Source organism: Saccostrea echinata, unplaced genomic scaffold, assembly GCF_033153115.1.
Source record: "Saccostrea echinata isolate AGI-Se365-2 ecotype Australia unplaced genomic scaffold, CSIRO_AGI_Sech_v1 ptg000023l, whole genome shotgun sequence".
NCBI lineage: Eukaryota > Metazoa > Mollusca > Bivalvia > Ostreida > Ostreidae > Saccostrea > Saccostrea echinata.
Window position 1 is genome coordinate 7,782,858 of NW_026889772.1, and position 17,143 is coordinate 7,800,000.

A 17,143-nucleotide genomic window follows, 5' to 3' on the forward strand; every position below is an offset into this window, starting at 1 on the left:
CCTTCGGATGAGACCGTATAAACTGAGGTCCCGTGTCGCAGTAGGTGATGGCACGAAAAAGAAAAAGATCCCTCACTGCTCAATGGCCCTCAGTGCCGAGTATAGGACAAAATTTGCAGCTCTCCACCGGCAAGTGGTGGCGTCTCCATATGAGTGAAAAATTCTCTAGAGGAACGTTAAACAATAAACAAACAAACATGAAAATAAAAAAAAAAAACACATCACACGAAACAAGTGGGGTTTTATTGCATAATACATAACAATACATGTACAATATTTCACCGATAAATTACTTAAAAAACATATTAAAATTTTGAGATGTCATATCGCTCATGTCAATAATTGAACTATAAATACTTATTGAATAATATCGGTATCAGTCTACGACAAAGTATTCGTTGTTGTTTTGTGTGTTTGTTTGTGTTTTGGGGGGTAACAGCATTATAAAATAAATTCAAAAGGTTTGTACTCTCACCCATCACCGGGCTATCGTTATACGAAACAGTATGAACGGTATGTGGTCAAGGGCTTTAAATGTAGAAAATATCCAAAAAATGAATATAATTTTTTATGGACATATGATTTATCTAAATACTTAGTTTTACTTTGTACCCACTAAATCGCGCTATACATGTAAATGTTTAGACCTAATAAATCGTGTGCAGTGCGTGGTATTCATGTTTGATTTTCCACCATATGGATCGAGGACATTATTGTAAGAATGGGACTTTATGAATAATAGGCTTAAGTGGAAATCATCATTGTAGCCACTTTTCTTTTCCTGATAAATATATTATTGCCTTCAAAATAAACGCTTTATCAACATTTTGATCTACAGATATTTAGACTTAAGATTAAAGAAGGTAGAACTTTCTCTTTGAAAAGGTCGACATATTCGTAAAGTTAATGACTTGCACAAATTCGAAACGTCATTACAATGGTTAATTTGCGTGAAATCTTAAAAATCCGTATTTCTTAAGATTATATTCTTTTAATTTTTTGTCCTAGGGAAAAACTAAATTGATCTCAAACTGCGGCCCCATTTTATGACATTGGAGCCTGATTTGAAATAATTTGCATCTGCACTACATCTACACTACATTGAAATCAATATGAATGTAGTCCACAGTGTCCTAAAAATGAAATGAAATAATACTTAATAGATGACCCAAATATTTTTGATCAGATTAGTTCATCTTAATATTTAAGTTCAATTACAAAGAAGGCTTTATGGTAAAATTTGCTAAGAGAAAATTAAGATATATTCTAGTAAAACTTTAAGTATATAAAATAACAGGAATAATATAAAGAATTTAACTTCTTGATAAAATTCTCATGAAGTCTTAACCATGAATTTTATTTAAAAAAAATTCTGGTTTTCAGATCTAAAGAAGGCTACCAATTTTCTTAAAATTTGAGCAAAGACATAACAGAAATGCTGGTTATGTTCACATGTATTACTTATCAGTAAAAAAAAACCACTCTGTAATAAAACCGTGATCAATGTGAGGCGTTATGATTTTTACCCTGTTTGTGTATGAAGATACAACATTGACTATAACTAAGTAACTAATAACGGAAAACTTGTCCAATTAGGAGGAGAGTAATAGAAGTTTGAGAGTCACAAATATCAGCACGATGGATATAAATACGACAAAAAAATGAACACAATGTGGGATGAACCTCTGATCAGAAGATCCGTCTCTGCATAGTTACCAGATGTATTGCCTAACAATATCGTATATATGAAGAATTCAAAGATATTTCACATAGTAAAGCTGACATTAGATAATCTGTAAAGATATGAATGCTTATATAAAGGGATTTACGTACTCGTTCAAACTTTGCTTAAATTCTTCTTTTAGGAAAGCAAAACACTCAGGAAGTCTTCTAGATCTATGGACAAAGGCTAGAAACAGAGTATTGCATGCATGTTTTCTTCCGAGAAAGGTTTTGAAAAGTGTGTATTCATTTCAATTGCCAAAGAAGAAATATTTTTATATTTTACAGATGGTATACAATCAATTACTATTTACATTTGTACCACAGGAAATTATATGTTTATAACAGCACATCTTTTCCTACCTATAAATATGTCAAAAAATTTGACTGTTACCCTAAAAGATCGGTACTTGAAATATTGGCAATTCTCTAACAAAAAAATCTTAAAATAGTTCTTGACAGATATTGTGTAAACCATCTATGTTATTCTTAGTAAGATCTTGTTTTTTAATCACAATTATGAAGTAATTCATTATATGAATATTATCAGATCACACAGGTGCGTTGGCCTCAAATACATTGTCATCTGTGGTTGATACGTTACAGTCTCCTTCAAGAAGGGGGACCACTGTTTCCGCTTCTTCCGGTAACGAGTAAGTGTTTAAACGATGTTTCCCGCCATTTACTTTCATAGAGAATATCCCATTAGAATTTTGTTGTGTATTCTAAAGGATAAGAAAAAATCATTTCAGCACGGAAAAAAATTTAAAGTATACGCAGGTAAATGTGTTAATAAAATATTGTATAAATCTTCCGTACATTTTGCAGAAAATTTACCTTCCTTTGGGATTTGTTTTATTTTTGATAACGATTTTAATATTAGGTACTTCATATCTAGACGAATGTATACATGTAATTATGTACAATATGGCTTTCCAAAAATATAGTATAAAGATTTTCTACCAAAAATATCTAATCCGTTTGGACTACATACTAGGTGGTAACAAAACTCTTTTATGCATGATATAAAAGACAAAATTCTTCTTTACCTGGGAAAAAGTATGTGTATATATTGAGGACAACAGTGTCACTACTGTCTTAAAACAAGGTCGTTTATCTGGCTCTGTGTTCCAACATTCGCCCATGACGTTATACCTGTAAAACATCAGAAAAAATAATAAATGGTTCTAAATAATTCAGGTAAATGTTTTACCCATTAGTCATTTTTGCACAGCTGAGTAACAGACGTTGGTGAGATTTCTATCCTTAAAGTGACAACAAAGTTTCAATAATAGCTATATTTTATGCATAGACACATTTGGTTTTAGAAGCCAATCAGGCATAAATCTTCAAATCTCATTAAATTGTGGTTGCATTTAAAATTTAGATATTAGCTCACATGCATTCAGCATAATGAATTCGCCTAATCATACCTTTTCAACAATCTACAAAATATTAATTTTTAAATAGAGACAAGCTGTGTCTGCCATTTATCTAAATACATAACATTATGCAAGAACAATGACTTACACAGAAGAGGGGCAGATATTTTTATTTTCCAATTTGTCTACCTATGCACAAGAGAATAAATACCCTTCTTCAAATATGCTGAATCTTTCTCCAAGAAAGGTCTGACAAAACCATAATCTATTGATCGAATCTAGTTTTAAGGCCAATGTAGTTATTCATTTTGAGATATGATGCAAAATGTGATGACGTTGGTACGTTTAATAGACTATAATCCAAGACATAATATATCATCCCAACATCTAAAGTGACAAACAGACAGATGGGGTGGGGTTAAACTCAAGGTCCCTTGGTTTCTTCGGGAGATAAAAATCACTGCGTTACAAGGATATTTGATAAAGTATAAAAATTGTAACAAACAAGAACTGCTCAAAATCCAAACAAATTCAACTTATAAGTTAAAACGTTTAAACTCACACTTGGACAGGACAGTGCCTTGGTTGTCCCATCCTGTGTCCGTTCATGACTTTTGCCATCACTTCACAGTTCGTAAGGTCTTCATACGGAAGTTGTCCAAATGCAAATATCTCCCATAAAAGCACTCCGTATGCCCTTAAAACCAACAATATTTCAGATAACTTTATACAACTATTTAGTTCCATTTACATGTATATAGAACTGGGTTCTGATTTATTTAAAAAGAAATGAACATATTTTTGGGGGGCTGGGGGTGATGATCTTTTATTAACTTATAACTGCAACTTGAACTTGGTCTTTTATCATTGTGGAATGCAAATGCAAAACTTACCAAACATCAGATTTTGATGAGAATTTCCCGTTTTTAAAAGATTCTTCAGGCATCCATCGAACAGGTACCATTGTCATTTCACTTTTCTTGTAATAATCAGTGCTGCTCAATGATACACATATATGTAATATTATATAATTAAAATGATGGTTTGATATGAAAAAAAAATTAAAAAAAAAAAAAGATTTTCAAATATTTTTTACTTCCTTTCAAATCAATAGAAAGACAAGATACAAATCTAAATCTCTTCAACCCAAGCATGCCTTAAGCGAAGTTCTACTGGAATTATTGGAGTGATTTTTGAAAATGTGAATTTTTTAAAGATAAACTGACATACAGAAAAACAGGTACCAAGAAAATTATTAGAATGAACTAAAATTAAAAAAACATGAACCGAAGACGTCCAGCATACTTTGATTTGAAAAGCTGACTTCGAATTTTGACTAAAGTGTTGGGTGAGCAAGGCTTGGTGTTATTTTAAATATGATATTGATTAGATACCGAAAGTTAACACGTGAAAATATATTTGTAAAAGTGCCACGAGGTATTCTTTTTTCTGTGATACTTTTTGCTGTGTACAGAACTATTATGTGAAGGGACACAAAATTGAAATCTGAGATCTTGTACGTGAAAAGAAGAAAACACTTGCTGTGGCCTTCAACTCGACATTTAGATATATCGACACGTATTGTCAATTAACAATGGCTATTTCCATGCTTATGTCGATACGATATATCCTGGTGAACTTGAGATAAAAGATTCCACAGAGTCTGACACATCTGTTTCATATTTGGATATTTTACTTGAAAAAGACGTTAATGGTAATCTAACAACCAAGCTTTATGATAAACGTGATGACTTTAACTTTTCAATCGTCAACTTCCCTTACTTATGCAGCAATATACCTTCATCACCTGCATACGGGGTATATATCTCTCAGTTGATTCGATACGCAAGAGCATGCTCTACGTATGTACGTATACAATTTCTAAAACGAGGTAAATTATTGACAAATAAGTTGATGAAACAAGAAATCAGCTGTCTAGTTTAAAGCCATCATTTCGTAAGTTCTATGGTCGATACAATGACCTTGTCAGCAAATACAATTTATCATTGAGTCAAATGCTGACTGACGTTTTTCATACTAATTGTTAGGCTATGATTTACACACTGAATTGTCGACGGATTTTTCCGTTATTTCCCGATCATGACAAGGAGCACACGGCGGGTGTGACCTGTCGGCAGGGGATGCTCACTCCTCCATGGCACCTGATCCCACCTCTGATGTTTGGAGGTCCGTGTTTGCTCTGCTCCTATTTTGTATTGTTTAATGGACTTTTGAGCTTGAATACTGTTCATTATCTCCATATATTTCAAACCAGGATTTCTGATTTAGTAGCCATTGGAAATATTATGACTGCTTTTTATTCCCATCCAAAAGTAACATAAAGAACATAACATAATAGAGAATTGCATTTCACCCTTTCATCAAAATGCGGTGAAAAATTGAAATGCCCATGTGTCCTGAAAACTCACTTTTATTCGAGGAGGTATTCATTCAGAAATCATGTTTTTTTTCCAACAACAAATCATACGATAGTCACATTTTGAAAATGTCATTTATATAAACAAGAGCCCAGGTGACAGTGCTCACCTAAATCGTCATCACAACTACGAAGGAAATCAATTTAATATATTTCACTTAAATTCATCTAAAAAGAAGAATTTCGAAATGACCATGGATGATAGTATTAGTGATGGGCAGTTGAATGATTTAACTGAAGGTTGACCACTACAATTCCAAAATTGAAATTTGCAAAAAAAATTCGCAAACTATCATTCCGTACTATATTCAGTGTTGTTTATAATTTCATATTAGATCAAGAGTTTTTCCCCATTTTAAAGCAAACAGAAACTTTCTACCACCAGGGTCTTACTTTTTTTTAATGCAGATTTGTTTTAGGCTACTTGCTGGCTCAGTGACAGTAGTATATACATGAGTCTCATTATATGGTCAAAGTTATTTCAGTTAGGAAACTGGAACCGCTTTCCAACGGGATAAACCTTTGAAATTATCAATGATAAAAGAAATTTTTATAAAGATCATTTTGATCAAGAAACAAGATCTTTTTCAGCGACTTTTATTTCATTTTCATCGATCGTGACATATGTAAGATAAAATAGAGATCATATTCATTGCATTGGTTTCCACATTTGACTAGAGCTGTCGAGATCGCCGTTTAATCTCTCTTTCCCTCCCTCTCGTATTCGAATGTCGTCTGACGTTTTAATTTTTGGAATATTCAAAGTAAGTGTATCTTTGGTTTAGAAGGGAAATGCTTTTGTATGCCTAGTTATGGACCATATAAATTTTAAATGTGTTACTTAATGCATCTACGTCATGACAATTTTTGCGCTGAATTAAACATACTAAATTATATACTATTATTCAAAAGAAAGAAAGAAAGAAATGCATCTCATCAATGTATTCACCTATTTTGGGATGAAAATCGGCCACTCTACCCTTATCACTCACAAATCAATTATCAATTATAATCGTAAATCGATTGCCTACAATTAATTAACATGTTTTAAGAGCCATTCTCTGTAATGACTTGAACTTTTATATAGGAGCTGTGGCACGCATAGTCTCAGAATTTCTCCAAGCTCTCTATGATAAAAGTCTTTGATACCGTAAACTCAAATCAGGCAAAAATTGGTTGCTACGTGTCACGGTTACCATAGCAACATGTCTTAACGTTTGAAAAATGGCATTTTTTAACATGTTCAGAGTCCCACAGTTAAGGTTTGCAGCAAAGCAAACAAATGGCAATGACTGTTTCTGAAAGTTGAAGGCCTGGTGTCTTAAATGCATGATAAACTTGTTTGGTAAATCATCTGTAACATACATTACTATGGAAACAAAGTATTCAAAAGTAATGATTTTGTTCATTTAATTTTATAAAGTCATACACTTAAGAATAAAAATAATTATAGGTTGAAATGCAAGCAAATAATATAGAAGAGATCCTTGTAACATATACCAAGGACAAAATATGATATTTCTTATAGGTTGGTAATGGTTGCCATGGTTTTAATACCACGAAGGGATTTTAAATTTACTCTCTTTGTGTTTTAATCTTATCCTATCTTTTTAAAAAGCATATTTCTATATAACTGATGATCAATTTTTAAAGGCCTTGGTGTGACCCTAATTTTCACATTTCAAAAAATTCAATTTCAATTCTTTAAATAGTGCGTTGCTATGGAAATGAGGCGAAAAAAACATGCATAAAAATCTGAAAAATACTCTGTTTCCTTGGATACGTACCGTTGTATGTAGATTCCCAAAACTTTAATGATTGATATATGTGAACAACTAACCTGACTTTCAACTTTGACTATCACCCAATCTCTAACTGGATGCAAAAAGCTGGCACATAGGGTCTAATATTGACGAAAAATTAACAAAATCGAACATTTTCTCTTCTTGGTAACCACAGCAACAGTGTTGTATTTTTCAACAACCTTTATCAATATATGATATTCAACTTTAGTTCTACGAGATAAGTACTATTCAAGGTGATTCAAATAATATTTTTCTTGATTAAAAGGTTAGTAAATTCCTAAAGCAGCAAAAAAATATCACTTTAAACAACTAGTATGTTGTTTCCATGGTTACACTGCAAAGTAACAGTTAATCTCAATTTTTTCTTATGTTGTCGGTGTTGCAAGGTCCTAAGGATGCGTATGTGCCAGTCATGAATTTTATTGTTTTTCCTCACGATAGTAGCATTAACCCAATCATAGCAACAGATTTTGCATGGTGACACTGTGTTACCATGGCAACCATGAAAGTTATTTTTAGAATAATATTGCCAATACCTAATTACATGAGGTCAAATATTTTTCATTGTTTTTCTTACGTTGTTGATTGAGTTTGATCATGTAACATCTATCATTTGTGACTATAGAGCGTTTTTTAGCATTTTTCAGCATCTAAAATGTATTCCAAATGTACCCATGGTTACCACTTACTTAGAGATAAATTCTAAATAGTTTCTTTATAGCATAAGTGGCAACAAGGTGTCATGTTTTTGGGAGAATGGTTTGTTTGTTTTTCTTAGTCTTTATTAGGGCTTAATAAAGATTTAAAGTAGCTGAAAATCTCAATTTTTTCAACTTTTCTGGCTGTTACCATGGCAACCAAGACACATAGCAACGAAATTTTATTTGATATATGTTTCTGGTGTCAAGTTGTAATAATGGGCAAAGTTTCATCAAAATCGGTGACCATGCGTGGCAAAGAAGTTTAAGTGGTTACAGAGAATCACTATTAATCTCTACTCCACATTTGCTTTTTACAGGAATGTAGACTGATTGAAACAAGAGACCAAAAGGCCATAATGCTCACCTGAATCTCCCTTGCCCTGCTGATCTTCTTCAGATTTTGATGTTCTTTTAAGGAAGATTTTTTTAAAGATGTTTTAAATACATGTAATTCCTATGTAAAACTTTGATATCGTCCCCCTGTTGTGGCTTGACCCTTTCCTGGGGTGAACAGAATTGAATCTATACTGTCTGAAGATGCTTACAATATAATGACTACTCATGAAGTTGATGTTCTTAAAAGACTTTTCCCCTATATATTTCTATGTTAAACTTTTACCCTCTATTGTGGCCCAATCCACCCCCAACAACCTGAAGATGCTTCCATATTAATGGATCAAGCTTTTATTGTTATTGAGAATAAGATATTTAAACGTTTTTTGAATCTATATTCCAATGTAAAACTTTGATATCCTATAGAGATCCCACCTTTCCCCCTGGAATCATGATTGAACGAAATACTTTCATGATATTAATATCATGGAACATAGTTTTAATGTGCTTGAGAAGAAAATTTCAAAGGATTTTTACCCCTTTTTATTCCTATATAAAAATTTGATTTCCTTTTGTGTCCCCACCCTTCACCCAGGGCCATGATTAAAACAAACTTAGATCAACACTACCTGAGGATGCTTCCACATGAATAAAACTAATCATGGCTCTGCTGTGCTTGAGAAGAAAATTTTCAAACATTTTCCCCCTATATAGTCTAATGTAAAACTTAGATCTCCTTTGTGGCTCAATCCTTCCCTCTAAGGCCATGAGTTGAACAAACTTGAATGAACACTACCTAAAGATGCTTTCATATTTTAAAATGTGACTTATCATGGGTTTTCTTTTTTGAGAAGAAGGTTTTAAATGATTTTCTCTATATATTCCAAGTTAAAAACTTGGATGTCCTATAGTGATCCAAACCTACCCTACTCTGAAGGTCAGATTTGAACAAATATGAATGAAGATTTCATATGTTTCATCTTTTCTGGTCCAATGGTTCTTGATTTTTAAATGGTGCCATTAATTTTCCACCAATTGGTAATATCTTCCCTTGGTAGAGGGCATGGCCCTTTATCTGAAGAAACTTGAATTCTCTTCACCCAAGAATACTTTGTGGTAAGTTTTCTTGAAATTTGCCTAGTGGTTCTTGAGAAGAAGACGGACGCCGAACAAAATGTGATCAAAAATTAGTCTTTCCGCTCAGATGAGCTAAAAAATTGTAAAAATACATTTCTGTACGATCTGCATAAACGTGTTTCCAATATTAAGAAAGAGAATTTTAAAGACTTATTTAGATTTGTATTTTTGTTAAGTTTAGTAAGTGTTTCAGAATAGAAGATTGCTTCGTTCGAACTTGCCAACTGAGTTTTGCATTCATTGATAAAATCTTAAAATTTATGCAGACAATTTAATTATCCCGTGTATGTATCCAAAAGAGTGAATAATGTGAGCTATAGTTCCTAAGTGTAAAGGAAAACTCAAAATTAGTGAATTTACGTAAGTAGTGGCCATGATCATAGACATGTTTTTCATGTAATTGTAAGACAGTGTTTAATAATAATTAGTAAAATTTTAGATTTTAACCACCTCGAATAAGAGAGAGTCCATATTATTCTAATAAGAGTGGTTTCGCAAAATTCTACTAGGAGTGATATAATCCAATTAGAGTGATATCAAAGCATTTTATGTAATCACCTTGGTTCCCTGTGATGTTCAAAACAATCGAGGAATAATACGTCACACATTATCAGAAATAATACAAATGCACCATGTACCAATTCTATCTTTTTTGGTTACGAAATGAGATTTTTAATTTGATTAGCAATCAATTCTACACGAATGTTTTGTTTCTCACCCGTAGATGTCTTTTGCAAAGCCAAAATCACCAATCTTTGCGATCTTGTTGGTATCAAGTGATGAAAGAAGACAATTCCTTGCAGCAATATCTCTACAAAGTCAATGAGCAATGTGTTAAAAGGAGGTGACTAGTGAAACTACCATATTCAGTGGTAAATTCTAAAGAAAAAATACAATATGTTTTGTCCGTTGATGCTCTGCACTGCATTCTTTAGACTAGGTATTGGATTTAATTTTAAAGTTTTCTGCATGTATTTTCTTTTTCTCATTTCTTTTATATAAAAATGTCTCTTATATATATAATGCACAAATTTTACGACACGGTAATGAGTTCAGATCTAGACTTAGAAAGAATCAGGTATAGCGTGCAAAATTACTGACGGAAAAAACATTAGTTTAAGAGTGGTTTTCTGCTTAATAGCTTTTCTTCTCATTTAGAGCATTTTTTAATTTCATGAATTTTTCATCATTTTACATATGACCAATGTTTTCGCTTTTTATAGGCTTTCATCATTAAATCCTTGTACAAATGCAATGTTATTGTAATGACCATGACTTCAGTCTAGAGTGGTATAGAGTTCACAGTTAATTACCTGTGTATAAATTTATTTTCTTCTAGATACTGACAGCCGTGTGCGATGTCTATTGAAATCTTCAAAAGCTCTTGAACACTAAGGTCCTACAAAGCACATGGAGTCGTCAGTGAGATAGATATTTACATTTAGCAGTTTGAAATGTTTCTCAATCATTGCATATCTATTTAACATCTGACGGTTTTCATGTTTTGCACAATCTATAAAATTCACTACCAATACATAATTAAAGAAATCAATTTTTAATTCTTTTTTGTAGTCATAGTTTTGTTTTTCACCTCAATGTTTACTCATATCTTGATAAATAATATCGAGTAACAAATGGTAAAGATATTCCTTTGTACCTCGTTTTTTCTGTGATCTCTGAGATATTTTCTTAAATCCCCACCTTCCATCAGCTCAAGGATCAACAATAATTCACCTTTCGGGTCAGAAGTGATACCAAGGCAGCCAACGATGTTAATGTGATCAAACTTGCTGCATATTAAGAGGGAAAAATCATCATCAATGTCAAATACATCTGTTTTTACAATAGAGTGCTTTTAATCTAGGAATTAGGTTGCAACTTTGCAGGAAAAATACATAACCCACTTAATGAGGTATGTATTTTCTTCTGCAAATGATTGCAACCATTTCCCCATCATTAACAAAGAAAAAAGACATTTTATTGTTCATATTTATTTCTGTATATGTTATTCCTTTTAAGTGGGTGAAAGTACATAAAATGTTGTATCATTAGTCCATGCTTTACATTGATGAAAGACTCCACTTCTTATGAAATCTTTAAAACAGATGTCTTTAATAATGATGTTTTTAGAGGTCCATGTTTGCTCTGCTCGTAATTTGTATTGTTCCAGTGGATGTCTGAGCTTGATTACTATTCGTTATCTTCATACATCATTCTAAACCCATGTATACATGGTATACCATATAGCAACATCTTTATGTAGATAAGTTTAAGTAGTGATACCAACCTTAGAGTTAGAGCTTCAAATAAGAAATCCGAAATGTTTTCGTTCATTGATCCCGCAGGTAATTTCTGTGTAAAGAATAAGGTACATTTTTATCCTATAAAAGGGATTGTCGATTTAGATTTTAAGATTGTAATTTGAGAGAAAGAAAAAGAGAGAGAAAGAATCAATGTAAATGTATAGTCACCTTAATGGCTATTGGTATATCATCTTTGTAGTCGCCATACTTTAATAGTTTGCCTTTGAAGACTTGGCCAAATGACCCCTCTCCAAGTAATCTAGTGGCAATAAAAAAAAGTACTCGAATGTAAACTGGAAAAATCTTACATATCTAGTAATCTAGTAGCAAGAGAACTTTATGAAACAGAACTTTATATAAAAAAAAATTAATTGTAATTTCTCCGATTATAGTCTTTTAGGATATGTTTTAATCTAAGTAATATATTATTTCTATCAAATTGTTTGAAGAAGAATACGTTTTTGTGCCATTGTTTTTTTGTTTTGTACTTTGAATAGGATAAAGAAACCAAGCAGTTTTCCTAAAACGTTAAGAACGATAGTCTATTTTTAAATAATAATTATACAGTCTATTGATATCTTACGAATCTAGACAAACTTTCATAAAAGGAATGTTTCGAACACAGTCATTCAGGGCGCGCTCTGACAGCCAGGCATAGTTTGGGTTGCTCTCTGTCAACATTTCGTTGAACCTAGCGAGAGAACTAGGAGAAACACAGCTTTCTCGCACGAAATCCTTTACTTCCGGGTGTTTTCTACGAATGCAAGACCCTAAAAGCCAGTCATAGATTCTTTCTGAAGAGAGAGTTCTTTGACAAACTGAAAAAAGTTTATAATTATATAAAACCAGCTATCTTCCGATTATTTGATCCTGTCATAGAATTATAAAGATGTGAGTTTCTTCGGGAAAAAAGAAAAGAAAATCATTCTTAAAAAATCTAGAACTGTCTGGAATGAAGGGGAAAAACACATTTTAAATTTTTATTATCATGAATGAAAGGTTAAAACATTATGGTACCTGCATTGCATCTGATACCGATAGCAGTAATCAGCTTTATATTTTTTTCTCCAAAACTAGGATTTTATCCCGACTTATCTGCTAAGTCGTGTTTAAATATCCTTCTTATTTTAATAACTGTTTCTACTGTCGGTTCTTTGTAAATTCGATCAAAATGAAAGAATTCCCAATAAAACAAAAGGAATAAAATTATATCACAGAAAATACGGCGTACCTGCCCAAGAGACCACTGCAATTTCCAGTAACACAATCAAACACACTACAGGAACGACAATCGTAATCCACCAAGTCATGTCGCTGTCCCTGATCTCTATAAAAAAGTGAAAAGTAATTATAAAGGAGGTGATTCACACCATCATTACGATGAATTATATCCTTCATATTTTTAACTTTTTCTCCGCTTCTAAGCAGATAATAATAAAAATATTAAAATAATAGCTACATGCAAGACCAGGTTACAATGCAGAGGGGGAAAAAACTAACAAATTTGTTCGTCCTCCATTAAACTGCGAAAATGAAATTTCAATTTTTATTTTTTTTTAAAGTTAAGCAGATTGATTATAAACATTTTCAAATCGGCCACCCCATCCCTTTACTAAAAAAACATTGTAATATGAAGATTTTGTCAAAGAAAAGACAAACGACTTTTTTACTATAGATGCACTTTATTCCGTGAGACATCAATATTTCATAAGTATGTAGTATTAATGTTCCTCGTTCGTGATAAAAACGTCAAATTCCAATGAAACTAATACATGTAACAAGAAGCCCATGGGCCACGACTCTCACTCGACTCTTTTGAGAAATTAAAATGCACATGGATGAAACATCCTAATTTAATTTTAGCATCTACTAAATTTGTGCAATGCTACTTACATGTGAAACACTTAACGCAGATACAAGGGTTGATCCAAAATAATATCAAAACTGCTATAAAATCTTTAATAATCAAATGGGTTTTTTTTTAAATGACATACTAATACCCCTATTTATTTTGATTTTTGCCTTAAATTTCATTCGATTTTATTAAATACTCTTTAAAATATTAAGATAAACACAATGTTGGGTTTTGTCTATTGCTGCAGAGCAAGAATGTTACCGACATCTTTGCGACACTCGTTTTCAGTTCATCCGCATATCCTTTTCATCTCTCACGTGCTTCTTTTATGTTTGTTTGTTTGTATGTTGTTTAACGTCCCTCTCGAGAATTTTTCACTCATATGGAGACGCCACCACTTGCCGGTGGAGAGCTGCAAATTTTGTCCTATACTCGGCACTTACGGCCATTGAGCAGTGAGGGATCTTTTTCGTGCCAGCACCTACTGCGACACGGGACCTCGGTTTATACGGTCTCATCCGAAGGACCGGTCTCCACGTCCCACAGTGGGATTCGAACCCGCGACGTAAGGATCAACTCCTTACTCCGCGACTCTAGAGCAGACGCTCTAACCACTGCGCCACGCGGGCGACTGCTTCTTTTTAATAATATTTACTGCCATTTTGATTAAAAAAAATCTATCTGTTTCGAGTTGTATAAAATTATTTGAACTTGGCCCAACTGAAATTTCTAAATTCATTTCTTTCTGCGTAAATCTTATATATCATCAGATTCAAAATGAGTGTCGAAGAGAAACTTCATAATGACATCGGTACATTCTTGCCGTGTGGCAATAAACCAAACCCAGCATTGTATTTATTTTAATATTTTATAAAGTATTGCATATACCTGTATGAAATTTTAGGACAAAAGTCGTAGTAGGTAGAGATATTAATACGTATATAAAGTTTTATTGAAAACCATCCCAATATTAAAGATTTTAAATCAGTTGAGACATTACTTTTTGATCAACCCTCGTAATGTACGTACGACCATTACCATGTCAATCTTCGTAATGTATGTACGACCATTACAATTTCAACCCTCGTAATGTATGTACGACCATTACCATGTCAATCTTCGTAATGTATGTACGACCATTACCATGTCAATCTTCGTAATGTATGTACGACCATTACCATGTCAATCTTCGTAATGTATGTACGACCATTACCATGTCAATCTTCGTAATGTATTTACGACCATTACCATGTCAATCTTCGTAATGTATTTACGACCATTACCATGTCAATCTTCGTAATGTATGTACGACCATTACCATGTCAATCTTCGTAATGTATGTACGACCATTACCATGTCAATCTTCGTAATGTATGTACGACCATTACCATGTCAATCTTCGTAATGTATGTACGACCATTACCATGTCAATCTTCGTAATGTATGTACGAGGGTTGTTCGGAAAGTTCGCGGACCATGTCAATCTTCGTTATACTACTCTCTAGATAGTAAAAATGAGCACATTATTGTATGTTAAAATATTTATTTTGTTGATGTGTGAAGTTTCATTCCATTTGATTTAATAGAAGTCATGTTATTTAATTTTAAAATCACATGTTTGGTAACCACGGAGCAAACTCAACGACACTGTAACGTCAAAAACATAGCGTCATGAGTATCTCAAAAATACTCTCCCTATATATTTCACACAGTATGGCCCAATACCAATGTACTTACTAAAAACGTTTCTTTATCACTTGAAATTTATTTTGCTAACATATGTTTCAGTAGCACAGTTTTGTTTGTCGGTGTTATATTTTTTTTCATTGCTTAAATGTGCTTTCACAAGATCAGCAACCGTGACCTTAATAACTTTTTAAAGTTTTTGAACAGATTTTTAAAGATAATCTGTTTCCTCACAGATCCTCATCTGATACAGAGTCCCTATCATTCAAATACTGCATGTCCCATGTACACGAACATGCATGGCTAGCTTTTGACATATTTCATACTTCCTCCAGCATTTTCAGAGTTTTATCCTGGAGTTCTCTAGAATACAACATAAAATCGTATCGTTAACTGCTGCTCCGCGACGTCATCTTTCTTTTTCTTTTTTTTTTTTTTTTTTTTTTTTTTTTTTTTTGCCTTTTTCAATGAGGACTGCCTCTCTTCTGAAATTGATTTCTTTTCAACGAAGCAAAATATTAAGTCATAATTTGGAATATGAAACGATGTAACTTCTTAATTTGAATGTCTAGGATTTTTCTGTTTTTGTGCCATTTTACAGAGGATATGACTATAGACATTATTTAGTGTATTGATTGTAAATTACGAAATTTTGACCTGCGCCGCGATCCGTTTTTCGCATTTTTTTAACTCTAAATAAGTTTGAAATAAATCAGAATATTTTAAAATTTTCTTATACACGTCATTTGAATTTTTTGTTAAAACATTTCTACCATATTTGGACATAATTATGACGTTAAGTAAAAAAAGTTATGACAGTAGTCCGCAAACTTTCCGAACAATCCTCGTAGTAAAGTTTAATTGAAATGAATATTGTCAAAATTCAGACAATTTATTTGGAATGTATGTTGCGTTTCTAGAGTCTATCAATATTTACCGATAAAAAATAATTACACTCAAATTCCCTCTGTGAAAATTATTAAAATTCTTCCCTGAGTCTTCAAATTTTAAACCCTCGACACCCTTCAAATATTTATATCGGAACAATTATTTGAAGAAACTTGAATCAACACTCTAGAAAACGTTTACACTTATTTTTCTTTTTATTATTTTATTATTATTGTGTGTGAAATATGTGGAGATAACGAACAGTATTCGAGCTCAAATGTCCATTAAACATTACAAAATAGGAGCAGAGCAAACACGGACCTCTAAAACATCAGAGGTGGGTTCAGGTGCCATGGATGAGTGAGCATCCCCTGCCGACAGGTCACACCTGCCGTGTGCTCCTTGTCATGATCGGGAAATAAAAGGAAAATCCGTCGACAATTCAGTGTGTAAATAATGGCCTAACAATTAGTATGAAAAAAGTCAGTCAGCATTTGACTTAATAAAAGATTGTATTTACTGACAAGGTCATTGTATCGATCATAGAACTTACGAAATGATGACTTTAACAAGACTGCTGATATTCTTGTTTCATCAACTTGTTTGTCAATAACTTTCCTTGTTTTAGAAATTGTTCATAGATTACGCAGAGGGTGCTCTGGCGTACCGATTCAACTGAGAGATGTAAACCCCGTTTGCAGGTGATAAGGGTATATTGCTGCATAAGTAAGGGAAGTTGACGATTGAAAAGTTAAAGTCATCACGTTTATCATAAAGCTTTGTTGTTAGATTACCATTAACGTTTTTTTTCTAATAAAATATCCAAATATGAAACAGATGTGTCAGACTCTGTGTTATCTTTTATCTCAAGCTCACCGGGATATATCGAGTCGA

At 32.7% G+C, this 17,143-nt stretch overlaps 1 protein-coding gene across 1 annotated transcript in view; it reads right to left on the minus strand.

Annotated features, from left to right (window-relative positions):
• Positions 1-223: 223 nt before the first annotated feature.
• LOC133191143 (uncharacterized) overlaps positions 224-17,143 on the minus strand; it is a 59,868-nt gene continuing 42,948 nt past the window's right edge. Inside the window, exons 13-23 of the mRNA XM_061326852.1 lie at positions 13,052-13,147; positions 12,404-12,638; positions 11,989-12,079; positions 11,805-11,869; positions 11,175-11,307; positions 10,831-10,916; positions 10,236-10,328; positions 3,998-4,099; positions 3,667-3,801; positions 2,772-2,877; positions 224-2,447 (exon numbers count right to left, since the gene is read on the minus strand). Of these exons, the coding sequence (XP_061182836.1) occupies positions 2,274-2,447; positions 2,772-2,877; positions 3,667-3,801; positions 3,998-4,099; positions 10,236-10,328; positions 10,831-10,916; positions 11,175-11,307; positions 11,805-11,869; positions 11,989-12,079; positions 12,404-12,638; positions 13,052-13,147 (1,316 nt within the window). The 3' untranslated portion in view covers positions 224-2,273. The remainder of the gene's footprint in view (positions 2,448-2,771; positions 2,878-3,666; positions 3,802-3,997; positions 4,100-10,235; positions 10,329-10,830; positions 10,917-11,174; positions 11,308-11,804; positions 11,870-11,988; positions 12,080-12,403; positions 12,639-13,051; positions 13,148-17,143) is intronic.